This window comes from Lineus longissimus, chromosome 11 (assembly GCF_910592395.1).
Source record: "Lineus longissimus chromosome 11, tnLinLong1.2, whole genome shotgun sequence".
Classification (NCBI taxonomy): Eukaryota; Metazoa; Nemertea; class Pilidiophora; order Heteronemertea; family Lineidae; genus Lineus; species Lineus longissimus.
In genome coordinates, this window is record NC_088318.1 from 1,519,732 (window position 1) to 1,536,345 (window position 16,614).

A 16,614-nucleotide genomic window follows, 5' to 3' on the forward strand; every position below is an offset into this window, starting at 1 on the left:
TATAAAAGAAGATGACAGTAACATAGTGTAATAATTTTCAGTTTTTAGAATTATTTATTTATTTACCGACAGCTAGTGACATCTTTACTTGATTTTTGAACTACGAAATAGGGTGCGAGCCTCGTTTTGACGCGGCGGGACAACGACAGCCGCCATCTTGAGCTGGCCAAATTTTCGCTACATTACCGATTTAAAGGGCCCAAATAAACAATAAAGGAAGCCATATAAAAGGCCCGAAGTGACACTGTTCCCAAGATAAAAAACAAATATACCTTTAAAAAGTTATTATGAGCCAATGACCCTTGTATTTTAGGAGTAATTCTGGTCGTTGTGAGGGATATGTAGCAACTCCGACCCCCACTATCCCCCGCTGTGCATAGTACAGTGCTACCCTGTACATTGACCAAGTGTGTGGTTGTGTGTGTGTGACGCCGGCACCACCAAAACATTTTACTCTTCAAGACACTTTCGTCCATACGGTTTGGTCTTCTGCCACTGCAGAGGGCACCTGTTATGCCAGATCTCCTAAGAGGGCATATCGTCAACCTTTTCAAGACAGCTGTGATCTTTTCAACCGCCAAACTGTGGAAATCGAGCAGCTCGAAAATGCCCCTTCCCAGCCGGGCACGAGTGTATCCAGATGTGAATACACATAGACCAAGGGAATACTGGGACTACGAATCACACGTAGTTGAATGGGGGTAAGTTGTGTCCACAACGCTGTTCTGTGGTTCTGTAACTTGGTTGTTAGTTGATGATAAGAAGCCCTAAACATTCATGAATCATGTGCTTGACAATCCAAACAATATTTAACATCGCACCAGTGTTCGGAGCCAACACAAACCAATAGCCTATAGGCAAATCATACAAAAGAACACAGTCTTTTCTTTGCTGCTAGTTAGTTGTGGCCCTCCACGGCTTCCTGTGTCTGGTGTTATGACGTCATAGTTTGTGTCCAGAAGGGCCGGAGCTAACGCAATAAACAGATTATTTTTCAAATATACGTAAACGTATGTATAACACTACAAAATAGATCCTTCAAATATAAGTCTCTTTCAAAACTAGAAGAGGGACAGAGGGACATTGAAAATGTTATGTCGAAACCCTTGGAAATCCAATATTGTGAGGGTCTAGCAGGAGCCCTGATCGATGAAAGTATGGCACCTCATTTGTCATAGCAGGTGGATGTTGTTTTAAGCCCCCTGTCTGGTTGAAGGACAGCCTTGCCTTCTTTTACCAAAATTAATTTCTCATTGTGAATACATTGGCTCTGATTTGAACACATGAGCCGCCATCCCTCCTTGATCCAGGAACTACAATTGATAATTCAATAATTGGCACTGACGTTGTTTACTTCTGTTTGCAAGCTGCGTTTGCATCCCCATAACAAGTTCCGTTCTGTTTTGTCTGTGCAGTACATGTTGATTGCTTTTTAGGTTAGAAAATCAATATTTCACTGATTGATGACCTGTCAGGTTGGCCCATCTGTTCACTAAAAATGACCCCACCCCACAATCTTTCCACAGTTGACGTGATAGTAATAGTTCCAACTCATTGTGTACTTAAATGTGGAGCTGTTGGTTTTCAGTGACCTCCCTGTCGGTGGGGGGGGGGGCGAAATCGGACAGGGTATTATCATTAATACTATGCAATTACATGTATGTAACCCACTTGAAGTGTTTTGGCCAAGTATGCTTCAAAATAAGGTCAAAAACACTTTGTGTTTAAATTACACATACTTTTAAAAGCACTTAAAAAAAGAAAAATGTAAAATATGGCAGCAGCACAAACCTAATTTCATGAATGGACTTATGAAAATGCTTCTTTTTCTTAATCTTATGCGACATATTTTGTCGATGCTATGAATGTGGCTAAGGCCTGTCTGCTACGCATCGGCCTATTACATGTAGAATTGGGCATACTTTGTACAGGCATCCCTCGACTGGCATTAGTGTCAATACATTAACAGTAAGTTGAAGGTGTTGTCAAACAGGTGTAATCGAAAAGCCTTGCCATATGGGAGGTGACATGTTGTACCATTTCCTGTAGGCAGCTGTCACTAGTGTCAGAACTGCACTAAACTGGCCTAACCTTAGCAGTCAATTTATTATATTCACAATCATTTGTGACACTGATAGGCAGACATTCGTGACCTGAATATCTGAATCAAACCTTAAGTTATATCAGTATGTTTATATGGACAAGTTCCATATGAATATCACCTCTTGTGGCATTTATTTAATTCAGTATTTTCTGGGTCACTGTGTTTGATAGTCATAGAAAAAGTATGTGTATGTACATATCTAGTGTACGTGTGTATTAAGTGGGCTTGGTAAGGATTTAGTGGACTCACGCCATGACTGTAGGGAGTATGCAGCAATGGTCTCATGGAGTACCTCCAAACCAGCCTCGAAGGGTGCCAGAATTCTCACTACTTCCCACAAAGACACCTGCACAAAATTGGACTGTTACCTTGAGGTAGGACTCCAACTTTAGACTGACTTGTGTATTTCTCAACCCTGTTCACGTTTGCCCAGGGTTAGACATAAGCAAAGACACTTCATGCACTTGACACTTTTGCTCAAGTGGTCGGAGGACTGGTGCCCTTTTAATTCTTGCTGCATACCAAGGCGTGGTTGTTCTGTGTATTGAGTGGTTACCATTTGTTCAAAAGGAAATTGAGAATGACTGTCTCAAGTTCATCTCTTCCTGTATCGGCACTATTGGTCTGGTTATACTACATGAACATGATCATTGTTGGAGTGTTTTAAACTACTACTGTATTGTATTGTAAAACTCATGTATGAAATTAGGTTTTATGGTCCAGCTAGGGGGCTCAAGTTTCAAAAGTGACCCTTGCTGATGGACAGTGAACACTGCCTACTTTAATGATTATGCAATGAAACAACAGTTTGGGCTCGGTGAATAGACTACTAGTCATGTTAGTTCATGTAGTATTTGGTCTCTTTTCTGACATTTTGTTCTGACAAGAATGAATCAGCCAGTGTTGGTTGGCCTCAATATTCAAACAATATTTGGAATCCAGACACAGACTCAGTCTCATCTGCAGGATTTAGTGATCAATAGCTTGAATATTTTCATGACTTGCTACGGTGATTCATGAACGGAGATCGCCCACACCTCAATCAAGGCATTCATTGCCATGCAAAGTGCATTCATGTCTTGCAATTGCAAGTTGAACTTTTCCCACACCTACATATACCTGTACGGCTGCATTTTGCTGGCTCACGGCTTCAGTGCAAACTGAATGAATGGAACTGCAGCAGCTCTCAATACCGATACTGGTTTGTTGATATATTTCAATAATACTTCAGAGAACTCTGTATTTCAAACAATGCTTACATGAAGTCCTTCTGAAGGTTCATTGATATTTCTGATGAAATTCAAATTTTTCTGCTTTTGTGTTGTTGCAATACATTTGCCTCTGGGCATTTTCCTGGTAAATAAACAATGCAATGAATTGATCTTGACAATTAGTATTCTAATAAATGAATAGAACCACCTTCAGCACGCTGATCAGGCTGTCTTTATTCAAGATATTCTTTTGTGGGTGGCTTGTTGTACATAGGGGAATGTACACACGTGTACTTGTTATGGCCATCCAGATCACATACATGTATGACAAACACAAACATAGGATACTCAATACTTATTGTTGATGGTAATTTTTCATGACATTCAGATGATTGACTCACCCAACGCTGCAGTTACGGTAGAACCTCCTGATTACAGAGGTCACAAACTCAATGAAATCTCCTCCTTCCCAGTCGTAGATCCCAACCCTGGTCACTTTGGTGTCGTGATCTATTTTCAAAAACGCTTACGATTTGTCAATTTGCTATGTTGCAGGCAGCAAGATGACTATCAGATAGTGCGGAAACTAGGGCGAGGCAAATACAGTGAGGTATTTGAAGCCATCAACATTACCAACAATGAAAAATGTGTAATTAAGATATTAAAGGTAAGGCACTGTTTGTTGTGTATTCAATGAGGCGCAAGAGGTGACGCTGGTTTTTACTAGGTTTTGCCTAAAAAAATCAATGCATGCCATTGGGAGGGGTGACTGATCAAGACTGGATTCAAGTGTTTGGTGTGGTGTGTCTTGACAGTCTTTAACCTTGGCTACTTGCCCAACGATAAACACGCTTATAAATAGAAGTAAAAAAATCTATTTGCTGTTGTCATAATTTTTACTCTTATTTGCAGCCTGTAAAAAAGAAGAAGATTAAACGTGAAATAAAAATCCTAGAGAATTTACGGGGAGGTACAAATATCATCTCATTATTAGCAGTAGTCAAAGATCCAGTGGTAAGTCAACCTCTAAAGTCAACAGTTTTCCAACAACTATTACTACTAGCAGCCTGTGAAGGCACCAAGCTGAACCACAACTCCAAGGCACCAGAACACCGCCAGAGGGAGAAAAAACTTCCGACTACCAAACACACGCTAAACAGGTCAATTCCAGCTTCAAAGTCTCCCGTATAAGATTGCCTGCTAGAGATGGGAAGACCTTGGAAAACACCACCTTAGCTTTTGAACCCTGCTCTCTTCACGTACGTCAACCCCATTCTGTGCTTGCATCTGGGTAACTTCCATTGTCTCATTTTCAGTCGAGAACACCAGCTTTGATATTTGAACACGTGAATAACACAGATTTCAAGGTGAGTTCTGGCAGCAATTCACTTGAGGTTGATTCCTTGCAGTCCGTATTTAGGAAGTCTGTCCTTCCTATTCAAATTTGTGTGGTTTCGTTTAGGTTTTAAGGTAAACTGACCCAGTCTAGCACTACTTTTAGAAATACTCATGATCTTTCTGTCTTGCTTTCAGCAATTATACCAGACACTCACAGATTATGACATTCGGTTTTACTTGTTTGAGCTTCTAAAGGCATTGGACTTTTGTCACAGTATGGGGATCATGCATCGGGATGTCAAACCACATAATGTAATGATAGATCATGAAAATAGAAAGGTATGTTCTTTTCAATTTCATTTTGCATTAAAGGATAAAGCAGACTATGCTATGACCTGATTTTTCATGCCAAAATTGCTTTTGTGAGAACCGTCGCTCAAATATATACTCCCCCGAAAACGGCACTTGAGTTGACGAGGCATTAGAACAGTATAGCCCTACTTATTTATAATGATGAACAGCTGAAGGTGTACGAGTCCTGTATTCATAGTGGTAAAGTGTGAGCCGTCAGTTTTAGTGATGATACACAGTAAACTCCCTCACAGTACCTTGCCAAGCATGTGATTTGTTAGTCAAAGTTTTGGCTGGACTTTTACATCTTGTCCTCTTTGTCTTTCAGTTACGGTTAATAGATTGGGGTTTAGCAGAATTCTATCATCCTGGCCAGGAGTACAATGTACGCGTAGCTTCACGATATTTCAAAGGTCCAGAACTTCTCTTGGATTATCAGGTAAGGCTTTGGTCTACTGTCGTCACTCAAGGACCAATTAGTTGGAATAGAAGCATGTAGAATCATATGGGATAGTGCTGTCAGAGCAGAGCAAGTTGTTGTTTTGAGAGTGCACCTGCTAGTTCACAAAGCAATAAGTGGCATTGGAGAAGCTTTTTTTGTTTCAGAAAAGTCACCTGGAGTCAGTGAAGATCAGAACTTAGTATGTCTGGTACACAAGCAACTTGCCTTAAAATGAGTTCACTTCCTGAAGAAGTTGTCCTTGTGCAGCAAACCCTAATGAGTTTCTCCGTTCCAGATGTACGACTATTCCCTGGACATGTGGAGTCTCGGCTGTATGTTCGCCAGTATGATATTTAGGAAGGAGCCCTTCTTCCATGGGCATGATAACTATGACCAAGTAAGCTGTTACTTCATGATTTTGATCATTGCTAGACATTTCTTAGTGAGCTGAGTTGGGCCCCAGATATTTTGCATTTCTGGATTCCATTGTTGGCAGGCTAACGAACAGAGAAGGAAATAATTGTGATTGATTGAAGTACCATTTAGATATTGTAATTGTTGACTGTGGCGAAGGTCACACAGTTGTTATTGATGCCTCCTCTTTTGTTCAGGCTTGGGGATAATGATTGTGTGGTTAGTAGTAAGCTAAGAACAACCTTAAAGCTTGCAAGTCAATTTCAGCAACTTCCAAATGGTGTTGCTGTTCATCGGCGCTCCAAGGTTGATTTCAGTGGGAATTTATTGTGTATAGCTATTGTTTTTGCTTAGCCAATGTGTAATGGCTAGATGTCGCTATGAATTGAACATCCTGTTTGAATTTCTGTCCTTTCTGTTTGCAGCTTGTCAGGATAGCCAAAGTGTTAGGGACCGAAGAGCTATACGAATACATAGAAAAGTACCAAATAGAACTTGATCCTAGGTTTAATGATATCTTAGGAAGGTAAGTATCTACATCGCGAGTGGCCATGTTAAAATTTGCTTCCTTTCGTTAACTGAGAAATGCATTAGAGTATTGATTGCAGTGGTTGGTTGCTCATTACTTGTGATTAGAAAAGATTCCCCTCTACAATGAGCACGATTGGTTCCTCAGTAACAGCCATTGGCAGACATTTTGAATCTTGCATCGTTTGGTTTTAGATGGACTGTTCATCATGCCAGAGGACTAAAACAAGTCTGGGAATAGTACGCCACCCTTCTGTTGCTCTTGTCTGTCATTCTCATGTGTTGTCCTTTTCAACAATGTTTCAGACATTCAAGAAAACGATGGGAACGTTTTGTTCATAGTGAAAATCAGCACCTGGTAAGTCCCGAAGCCCTGGACTTCCTGGACAAGCTATTGCGCTACGACCATGCTGAGAGGCTCACGGCAAGAGAAGCCATGGAGCACCCCTATTTCTGTAAGTACCTACTCTCTGCAAATGATAAGTGAAGTCTTTGAGTTGGTGGTATTTTGCCCATTTCTTCAAAGATTCCAGGCCATTCCATTACATTTCTATGGGCGATTGTCTTCATAGCGTTTGATGGCAGGCATGTCAGGATCAAATCCTTAGTTTGGTTGATGGAGTGAATCTGGCTGTAGGCCTGGGGTTAGCCTCCATATCTACAGTTTGGTGTAGATGTAGTGTTATGGAGACAAGACAAACTTCAGTGCTAACATTTTTTATGCTGATTTGCTTTGCATGATTCCAGAATGTTGTTCTAATTTATAATATGTCTTGATTGAGAAGTTTACTGGCATTGTTTACTATATCCTTCAGTGTTGTATAGTTCTGCTTGAAGTCACTGTTGTAGAGTTGGTTCCGGAGTTTGGGAGTTGATCACAGTTTGGGAGATATGGCTGCCCTTGAGGTATTTGACCTCGGCTTCACAGACCTTCAAGAACCCACCCTCCCCCATCCCCAGTCAAGCCAGTCGCACTATCAGGTCACAATATTATTGCACTTGACACAGCACTTGCCCGTTCTTGAAGACTTAACGTGTTCTTCGAACGGTCATTCCAGCCCCCCCCCCCCCCAAACACACTTCCCATTTCTGAGGTACACATGATCTGATGGTATGTGACAGCGATCCGTTGGTCATTTCAGATCCCATTGTGAAGGAGCAAGGCCGCATGTCGTCAATGTCCGGCCACAGTTCTAGTTCCCCAACTCCAGTGAACAACTCAGGCCAGACAGGTAAGCTTACAGGTACTGTAGTCGATGTTTTTATTTCTCTTCTTTCCCATCCCTTCCTCTCGCTACCTTCAAAAACACTATGTTCATTTTAAAGTCAACTGATATATGTCGATGCATTTCATTTCAAGCTGTGTCCTTGCAGAAGTGTACAGTACGAGTTTCCAAATCAAAGTAAACAACATAAGTAATATTGTCTGTCAATGAACTGTGTGCTTTGGCCAAAAGTAATGATAATACAACTTAGGAATGTGGTTATCCAGACCACTTTTTGTGAGGATGAATATTATTTTAGTTTCAATTGATTCCCTCTCCCTAAAATAATCTTATTTTCCAATAGATATTGTGTTGCAATATTGGTCTTGTTATGTTGTCTCTGTCTTCACTTCTTTTTACACTTTGTTGTTTAAATGATACTTATTTCACAGTCCTGAATATCTGGCATTTGGCTAAGCTAGTCTTTACCTCTCACGCAGACTTTTGTTTAAAAGCCTGGCTTGATTTTCAATATCGTATCTTGATGTCATCAAGTGAAGTCAGAGGTGCATGACAGCCTTCCACTTCAGTGCAATGAAGCAATTGAACCGGCCTTGAACTTCATCCATAATGAACATCTTGTATGACTGTATTATCTTGTTTGATATTGCAGGTCCAGGACTTACGAGCGCTGTCAATGCACAAGCCAGTTCCCCGGTCGTGCCCACCACGGTGTCGCCTTTACCAGCCAACACCACTGCACAGACCTGATGTACCGCCGCAGAACCTAGTAGAATTTCTCCAAATAAAATATAACAAATCCGATGATATTGTAACAAAATGAACTTCAAATTTTTCTAAATGAAATGATTGTAATCTCTCACTTGTTGGGTCACTGAGGGATGCTCGTCATGCGCAATGGATTGCGAGGATCAAGATGTCTCAAAGGAATTCAACAGCATTCGAGTCTGAGATTGTTCGTTTGGTTCTAAGAAAGACAATCTGTATAGGGCACATTTTGCTATGCTCACAATCTGGCAAGTAGTACGAACCAAGCAAAGAATGATATTAATTGTGTCCCTCTGTTCTCGTAAATGCTTTTTATACTTCAGTAAATCAGAAAGATATTCAGTTCCTTTCTAAAGAGAGAATTACTGTGATTTCTCACTTTGTGGCTGATGTGTACACTGGCCAGGTTGTAGATCCAGGGAAATTCAATAAGGGGGCTATGATGTTAACTTGATAGTTGAGTGTGTAGCATATTGGGTTAAAATCGGTTTTGTAGTGATGGACAACGCAGAAGAAATGGCATTGAAATGAATCTGAAGGTAGCAAGACACAAGTTTGCCGTTGAACGCATTGATACTGGACCATTTTTACAAAAAGCTAATGACGGTGTTTTGAATTGATGGCATTCAACAAATCTGGAAAATTCGAGAGAGGAGGTTTCAGTCGTCCTACAAGTTGAGTGGTAAATGTAGTCCTTTTGGGTGCTAGTAAATGCGTGGAATGAGGAGAGAGGGTACTGGTCATGCCAGCTCAAGTGCTGTGCGATTAAGCAATTTGTCGCTGTGACTGGCGACAGTGCCATGACAACATGAGGAGTGTGACCAATCACCGAACGTATTTTAAACACAATAGTGATGTTGTCGTGGCTCCAGTGCAGTTCGCAGTGATATCAATTGCTTGTTTGTCTAGCTCTTCAATTCAAATGTTTGGGGTCAAAGACCTGGTATTGTTGTCAAATAGAATGTCAGTGGATGAAATGAACTAATAAAGTGCAACATTTCATTCATTTATTGGCTTCGACTCTTTCCACTGCAGTAAGTTCCTATAAAATTGCTCCGTGCTGAAAAAGGAACATTCAGCTGCTTGCCACATTTCGAGGAACTTTCCCCCGCCTGCTAAATTGGTTTTAGAATGTTATTTAGTTGACCATAAGATATGTAAATTATTTCATGTGTATGTATTGTTCTTCCTGCCACACCATGGCCGGCATATTTTCGGTCGAAAAAAACTGGCCGTACCTGAGTAACAAGTCCTCTTTGCATCAAAAAGATGATTTGTATATTGTTGTGTGGTGTTGTGGGCGAACTTCTATATCTGAGGCAGACTACTTCACGTGTTATATTATATTATAATCTTGGATCATATTTCAATGGTGGGACTCCTGAAATTCAAACTTACTTAATGTGAGCGATGTATCCTGTGAAAGACCTCGTCCTCTGAAATAACATGATGGTGGCAACGTCATCCCAAAACTACCAAATCAAGATTTGCATTTCCACTGAGTTGATGGGTTCCTTCATGGTGATAAGCAAGTTATTTCACGCTGCATGTGTATTTGTCTTTTAAGTAGTTTCAGTTTAAAGATTATGGATGTGACTGAGACTAATCCTACATCCCTTGGGCTACTTCTTGGTATCCTTAAGAGTGTTATACATAACTTGGCACATTGCGCACTCAATGTGTTAGTAGATAGACTTCTGAAGATTGCTTCATAGGTCTTGAAATTTTGGAAAATGTTCAGAATCATTGGTAATGAGGTAATATTTTCTAAAGTGTTAACATTTGCTCTAAAGTTGTCAGGACGTGATGTTGTGTAGCTGCGCGTGTTCCCTGTTGCCTCTCATTATCGTCTGGTCAGACACGTCACTGCTGAGTAATGCCTCTGAATCCTCAATCATGCTCAAAGAAAACAATTGGTAGGAGTTGGTCATTTCTGTACGATACTTTGGCATGAAATTAATTTTACTAAATACATTTCTGAATGCACCATGGGGACTACCAGTTTTACATAGGGTGAACTACGTGTCAGTACATGAAATTATGCAAACTTCAGGTCTAATTATGTGCTTGAATTTGAAAGGGAACTTCATCCCTGAAAACAAGTCTGAAGTTTGGATAATTAAACTATTTGTTATTTTGATTAAATTGCTGTAACAAATGTGTCGGTAGTCCTACACGGGTTATTAAACTATGTCCTCTGTTATATGGTACCCTCAACTGTTGTATCAGTTCCAAGTGCTAAATTTTCATAACCTCTCTTCTTCATTGTGTAATATTTTCTTAAGTCCTTAATTTTTATCCGAGCATAGTGGTGTACTCCTTGTTTGTTTGTTTACCTTGGTCGCAGTGATTTAACTTTGTTGTGGATTTGAAGATTTAACGCATTTGGTTGATGTGAAATGACTAAAACACATCCAGTGGCTAGTCTCGTTATGAGGGATTTGCCATCATATCCCATTCCTAGTGAATGATCAATTTACCAATATTGCTTGGCAGTTCAATGCATTTAACAACCATAATGAAATCAATTATGTTAATGTAAACACGTAAGAATGAAATGAGCAGTCCTGCTATACTCCAGATGGTGACATCATTGGATTTAAGCAAATTACCTATCATGTGGTAGGTTGAAGTGGGCGATGGGTACAAAGAGTAAAATTTGATGTGGATGTTTCTGCTAGACTTGATGTTGCCTGAAATGGTTGGATGTGGTTTGTGGGAAGAATTGGTTGAAGTCCTCTGGTTTTCAGGTTTAACTCTTAAGTGAACAAGTACAACACACCTAGTGAGTGGAAGGTCACTGGTAGCCAATGGGTTTAAATTAGTGCACTTTTGACTTCTCTGTTGATAAATTTCATTGATGTCACTGAATACTTGAAGAGTTAAACTGATGCAATATCTTGGGTAAATACAGCATCTTGGTCCTCTTGGGAGTTATTTCATGCTAGATCAAGGTAGCATAATAATTATCATGTCAGCTGTCATTTATTTGGTGAACCCTGAATTAAACTTCATTTCAAACTAAGTATTTGTATTTTTGTTCTTCTGTATTGGGATGTCTGAGACAGTTCCAGTGTCCTGTGGGACCATCCAAAGAAAACGTCTTGCAGTGAACAAAAGGAGAGCAAAGTAAGACAACAGATGGGAGTCTACTCAACTTGGTCCTCTTCTATTGTATATGCCCCTTTCAAAATTTGTCCAAAACCAACCCCACCCTACTTCTGAGACCACATGTCGTTTGGGAGAATAGTGTACCAAGGATTCTTTTACGATTAGGCCGCTTTTATCCTACATGTAATACTGAACTTCCAGCGGTATTGCCTCCGTTTGGTTTCCTCCCGAATCATACCTTCAGGCTTCACCAACCATTATACGCGCCCCCTGAGGAAAACACACTTTTAAGAGATTCTTTCCTTCCCGGATATTTTCTCCTAGAACATTTCAAAGTTTTACACTGTAGAAGTAGAAAATGTCCCGCTTGAAATAGTGTGCAGCCCTATTGTAGTATTCCGACGGATCGAGTAGGTAGGCCCTACAACATAGCTTAGTATCAGGCTATGTGAGACTGATTTTGACATCCGTCAATAGGCCTAAGCCAAGGCTATACCTTCGAGATGACAGGGCATATTATTGAATCCTTGATCCCCGGACATTCTATCCTAGGACATTTCGAACAAATTCCACAGTTTTACTGCTTGCACGCACGTGCCTTGACTGACATGGATTTTGGCGGGAATGGGTCCATAAGACAATTTCATAATCAAAGCTCGTTCTGTTGCCTTGTTTCGTTATGAAGGAATTTACTACGATAAGTTTTTATGAAAGGATTTTGTCGATGAATAGCGATTTGCATTTACTATGGGTTTATGAACTCTATAATTGTACTATAACCAATCGTCTGCTAGGGCGGTATCGCCGCCGCGGCAACCTAGTTCGCGCAGAAATCAAACACACTAACTGCGCAACTTCCCGGATATTCAATTACTCCCTTCACCGTTTCCAATGACGCGCTGTAGTTCTTTTTCATTACTTGATTAAATGGCTAACGCATGATGTTATACCAAATATGCGGGCAATATGTGGTACGGTTAAATGTGTTTGATTTAATTTTCATGAATTTTACTTTGCTATTAGGTATTGTAGGAATAGTTACAGTTGTCAGTGGAGACCTATATCAATGCGCGCTGTGACGTGCCTCCTTGGCAACAACCATAGATAGATTTGTGCACAATTATTCTACACTTGACGACTTGGCATCGAAGGAGTAGGACCTCTGTCGCTTCGCTCCGCACAAAGACTCTAACTTTAGTGTGTGTTGAACAATAAAAACTCTTCAAAATGTTTAAAAATACCTTCCAGAGTGGATTCTTATCGATATTATACAGTATTGGAAGTAAACCACTGCAAATATGGGATAAACAGGTGAGTTTTTGTCCGATTTCCAACCGTTGTTCCCGAGCGACATTCCGCCATTTGTTTCATGCATGGTAACAACATGGCGGATGTGATGCCACTCAACCTCCCAATTTTGGGTGTTGTTCTCATAATCCACCATTCGAATTTCCGAAAATATGTGTCCTGCTAGTTCTATGATATCTAATGTATATGATTAATGTGAAAATTCTTGCTTTATTGTCGTATTTTATGCGTTTTATGCCTAGTAACGGCAGTGCATTTTCTGTTGACATGGACAGTTGACTTCCCAGTCTGTCAATGTAAAATGCAATTAGATATTGCAATGTATTATTTCATGTCATGTTTCTGAATGCTATAGCCTACAACAATACAATGATTCTAATGACAAAACTCAGTCAGTATTTGTTGGAGTGGTGATTGACATCATGGGATCATACATAACTGTCAAACTCGAGGAGACGGGAGACATAACGTAGACCAAAGACAGTCAACTAATGTTGGGCGATCTTGTATAGCTACGCTATGCCACTTTTTGATGGGATGTAAATGGCAATTATCATTGTGCAGAAGTGGCAATACAATATCGCACAATATCATATCGACTAATTATAATCGTCATGATCATGACTTTGATTTTGACATCTTGTGTCTGCCAACAATGTCTCATTTTTTGTTGAATTCCCACAGGCATACTTGACACTCTTGTCTTCTCCCTTCTACTTAGTTTTATATTGACTTATGTATTCTTTATATTGTGCATGTACTCAATATTATGATTGTTTTCTTTCTTCAGGTTCAAAATGGACACATAAAAAGAATAACGGACAATGACATCCAGTCGCTAGTGTTAGAAATAGTTGGAACAAATGTTAGGTAAGTTTAAAAAATGATGTTGAACCAAGTTTGATACAGAACACGAGGAGATGATGATCATGAAAGTGGTTCACATTTGGTGTTTCTCAGCATTGAATCAGTTACCAGGGGTGCCAGTGATATTTGTTTGAGTCACTCTATTTGTTCTGCTGACCGGTGTTGCAGCAACGACAATGAGTCTTGGTCATAGTATTGATTGATTTGTATTGATCATCAATTAATCCCAGTGATTAATTATTCAACATCATCCCTTAGTAGTGGTTGCTAAGCATTTACCAATCATAACTTTGGTTGCCTGTTTGAGTCTTGTTTTGATTCATGTTGTTTGTGACCACTTAAGTTGAAAACATGTTAGTTGTTTTGTTGAGTTTACTCTGCACTGTTGTTTCATTTTATCCTTTTCTAATGATGTTTTTTATAATTTTTTCAGCACAACATACATCACATGTCCAAGTGAAAAATCAAAAACATTGGCCATAAAGCTCCCTTTCCTTGTTATGATAATCAAGAATCTGAAGAAATATTTCACATTTGAAGTTCAGGTATGTATGATGATAATATAAAAAAAGAAGTTAGGAATCTGCTAGAAAAATCCTAGTCATCTAAGTTTGCTATTTGAATGATGTTGTTATGAACCTTTTAGCCTTTGTAATTGGGTACCAGGGAACCTAATTCAGACAATTATTATCAGATAGGTGAACTTTCCCATTCATGGGCATAAAACAGTCCACTAGTAAAAGTCATTCCTAGAATTCATCAGATTCTGCCTTATTTCAACATTTATGGAAAACCTCATGTATTTCTTTCTGGTTTCAGGTATTAGATGACAAGAGTGTGAGGCGACGATTCCGAGCCAGCAACTACCAAAGTACGACGAGAGTAAAGCCATTCATTTGCACAATGCCCATGAGGTTAGATGAAGGTTGGAATCAGATCCAGTTCAACTTGTCAGATTTCACACGCCGTGCATATGGTACTAACTACATTGAAACGCTCAGAGTGCAGGTAACTATCATTCAAAATTATCAAAAATGTGATCTCTCAATCTTAGACTGCGTCAAATATTCTGTGACTTTGATTGTCAATTTTACACCTGAAATGACTGAACAAATTTGTCGTTGTGTACAGTGAAAGTTATTGGAACAGATGCCTGAATGTGCAGGAAATACTGTTAAGAACAGTAGCTACAACTGGTGTTCACACTAACTTCAGCAGCCCCAATTGTGAACTAGCTAACTATCTTCCTGAAAAGCTGTCTGATTTCCAAACCATGTTGTCCTGATCTTTATCCTCTTCCCATTTCTCCTTCCAGATTCATGCCAATTGCCGCATCCGACGAGTGTACTTCTCAGATAGATTGTACTCAGAAGACGAATTACCTGCAGAATTCAAATTATATCTACCTGTACAGAAGAAGTAAAGTGTTTGTAAGCTAGTTAAAAACTTGACTTTTGATCATTTCGAACTTTGGATTTCTACTCGCAAATTTGGTGGAGAAAGAAAGTTACTTTTGTTGGATAATATTGCTGGATAGTCATCTTGTTTTGTTTCTATGATTTATGTTCTACTTTGGGATGAAGAAAACTTTCAGTGATGACATGAACGTTACCATGACAACAAGGTGGATAGTGGTATCTAAAAAAATTCTCAAGAGTTAATCGACGGATATGCACAGTTTCATGAAATCATTAAGTCATTCTCATTGTCATAAAGGGCTTCATTCATTGTCTGTAATTGTTGATGTGATACCAGCTGTGTATCCGTTTTGATAAAAACCATCGGCATCATCATCTGTAAGAAAACATTACAAACTCTACAAACATGGACAACTCTGTATATAGGTGGCACACTTTAGTGTTAGCCTTGTAATATATTTTTAGTAGTCAAGTGATATGCGAAAGATCTTAGTTCTCAAGTCATTTACACCAGACATAATCGTGCCTTGTGCTGTATGTGCGTACACTGGGTGCTGACTCTAACCTCTGCATTGCTGTGGATGTTGAAATTGCTGAATGAACTGCAAATGTTCATCCATTTTGGGGTTGTACGTGTACTATTTGCAGTGCTATGGAATGTTTACTCAAGATTGTGCTACCAAGTTTTGTGATGTGCAGGGTCTATGCCAGAGTACATTTTATGTACCACCGAAGGAGTTGAGATTCCAGATAAGCGTACCTTCAAAACAATTCCTGGCTGAAATCCAATGTGATCTTTCCATTTTAGAAAATGTACTTCTTTGTAAGCAAGTTGTTTGACATCATTACACTGCTCATAATCATAAAAATAAACCAGTTTAAACTTTTCTGACAAAAATTATTTGCTTACAAGAGTTCTTTAATATCATTGCAATGGCGTACATGTACTTTTCAATTAGGATGATGGGTGAGGGGAAATGGGGATTTCAAATTACGTTTGCAAGAAAATCTGACAGAGATGATCCTACGGTGTTAGTTTGTTCAGCAATGCAGAGGCTGGAGATTGGTTTATGATCTGGGTAAAGCTGCAATATATCCCAAAGTCTTGGCTTGGTTGGTGTGCAGATCACCGTCTGGTCTCCACACAACTTCTCCTATGAAATGCACAAGTATTTTACAGATCATGTACTGTTCGCATTTTCATAAAGCTATTTAAAATGTTGTACATAACGATTTTAATTAGTTAAAAAATAAAAAATATGTACATTTATGTTTAATTTTCTCTCCTATGTACATTCTTGGTTGGGTTATGGTGGATAATTGCCCTGTTGAAGGTCCACAATACGTGTTTTGCGGGCTGGCTCCAGACTGACCACCATATTTTGCTGCCACAGTGACCGGAGTGGCTACTATTGATGTGGATTCTCCGCTGTATGACTAATGGAAATGGCATCTACCTCTGCATTCGACTCTGCATCTTTCCCTACAATCTGCCATTACGTCCCTGAAAACCATGTAGTAATAGTTT

General features: G+C 39.5%; 2 protein-coding genes across 4 annotated transcripts; both read left to right on the forward strand.

The window, feature by feature from the left end:
* Positions 1 to 136: 136 nt before the first annotated feature.
* On the forward strand, positions 137 to 11,407 carry LOC135495438 (casein kinase II subunit alpha). Of its 3 annotated transcripts, none has more exons than XM_064784077.1 (11): positions 137 to 701; positions 3,871 to 3,982; positions 4,228 to 4,329; positions 4,632 to 4,682; positions 4,849 to 4,992; positions 5,333 to 5,443; positions 5,742 to 5,843; positions 6,286 to 6,386; positions 6,695 to 6,843; positions 7,531 to 7,632; positions 8,267 to 11,407. In XM_064784077.1, the coding sequence occupies exons 1-11, from the start codon at positions 514 to 516 to the stop codon at positions 8,362 to 8,364; spliced, it is 1,260 nt and encodes a 419-aa protein (XP_064640147.1). In that variant the 5' UTR covers positions 137 to 513; the 3' UTR covers positions 8,365 to 11,407. The 3 variants fall into 3 exon arrangements, with proteins under 3 accessions (XP_064640147.1, XP_064640148.1, XP_064640149.1); XM_064784078.1 differs by having other exon boundaries at positions 7,531 to 7,620; XM_064784079.1 differs by lacking the exon at positions 137 to 701 and adding an exon at positions 2,256 to 2,478.
* Positions 11,408 to 12,636: 1,229 nt separating this feature from the next.
* On the forward strand, positions 12,637 to 16,356 carry LOC135496217 (cilia- and flagella-associated protein 20). The gene is made up of 5 exons (XM_064785403.1): positions 12,637 to 12,804; positions 13,592 to 13,671; positions 14,102 to 14,213; positions 14,488 to 14,676; positions 14,984 to 16,356. The coding sequence occupies exons 1-5, from the start codon at positions 12,721 to 12,723 to the stop codon at positions 15,089 to 15,091; spliced, it is 573 nt and encodes a 190-aa protein (XP_064641473.1). The 5' UTR covers positions 12,637 to 12,720; the 3' UTR covers positions 15,092 to 16,356.
* The last annotated feature ends 258 nt before the right edge of the window (positions 16,357 to 16,614 follow it).

What these genes read in the sequence shown, in the direction of transcription:
- LOC135495438 (XM_064784077.1), top strand. Translation starts at nt 514, where the DNA reads ATGCCAGATCTCCTAAGAGGGCATATCGTCAACCTTTTCAAGACAGCT. An exon ending in TAGATCATGAAAATAGAAAG is followed by an intron (nt 4,993 to 5,332) that starts GTATGTTCTTTT and finishes TTTGTCTTTCAG; the next exon opens with TTACGGTTAATAGATTGGGG. An exon ending in AACTTCTCTTGGATTATCAG is followed by an intron (nt 5,444 to 5,741) that starts GTAAGGCTTTGG and finishes TCTCCGTTCCAG; the next exon opens with ATGTACGACTATTCCCTGGA.
- LOC135496217 (XM_064785403.1), top strand. Translation starts at nt 12,721, where the DNA reads ATGTTTAAAAATACCTTCCAGAGTGGATTCTTATCGATATTATACAGT. An exon ending in TGCAAATATGGGATAAACAG is followed by an intron (nt 12,805 to 13,591) that starts GTGAGTTTTTGT and finishes TTCTTTCTTCAG; the next exon opens with GTTCAAAATGGACACATAAA. An exon ending in ATTTCACATTTGAAGTTCAG is followed by an intron (nt 14,214 to 14,487) that starts GTATGTATGATG and finishes TTCTGGTTTCAG; the next exon opens with GTATTAGATGACAAGAGTGT.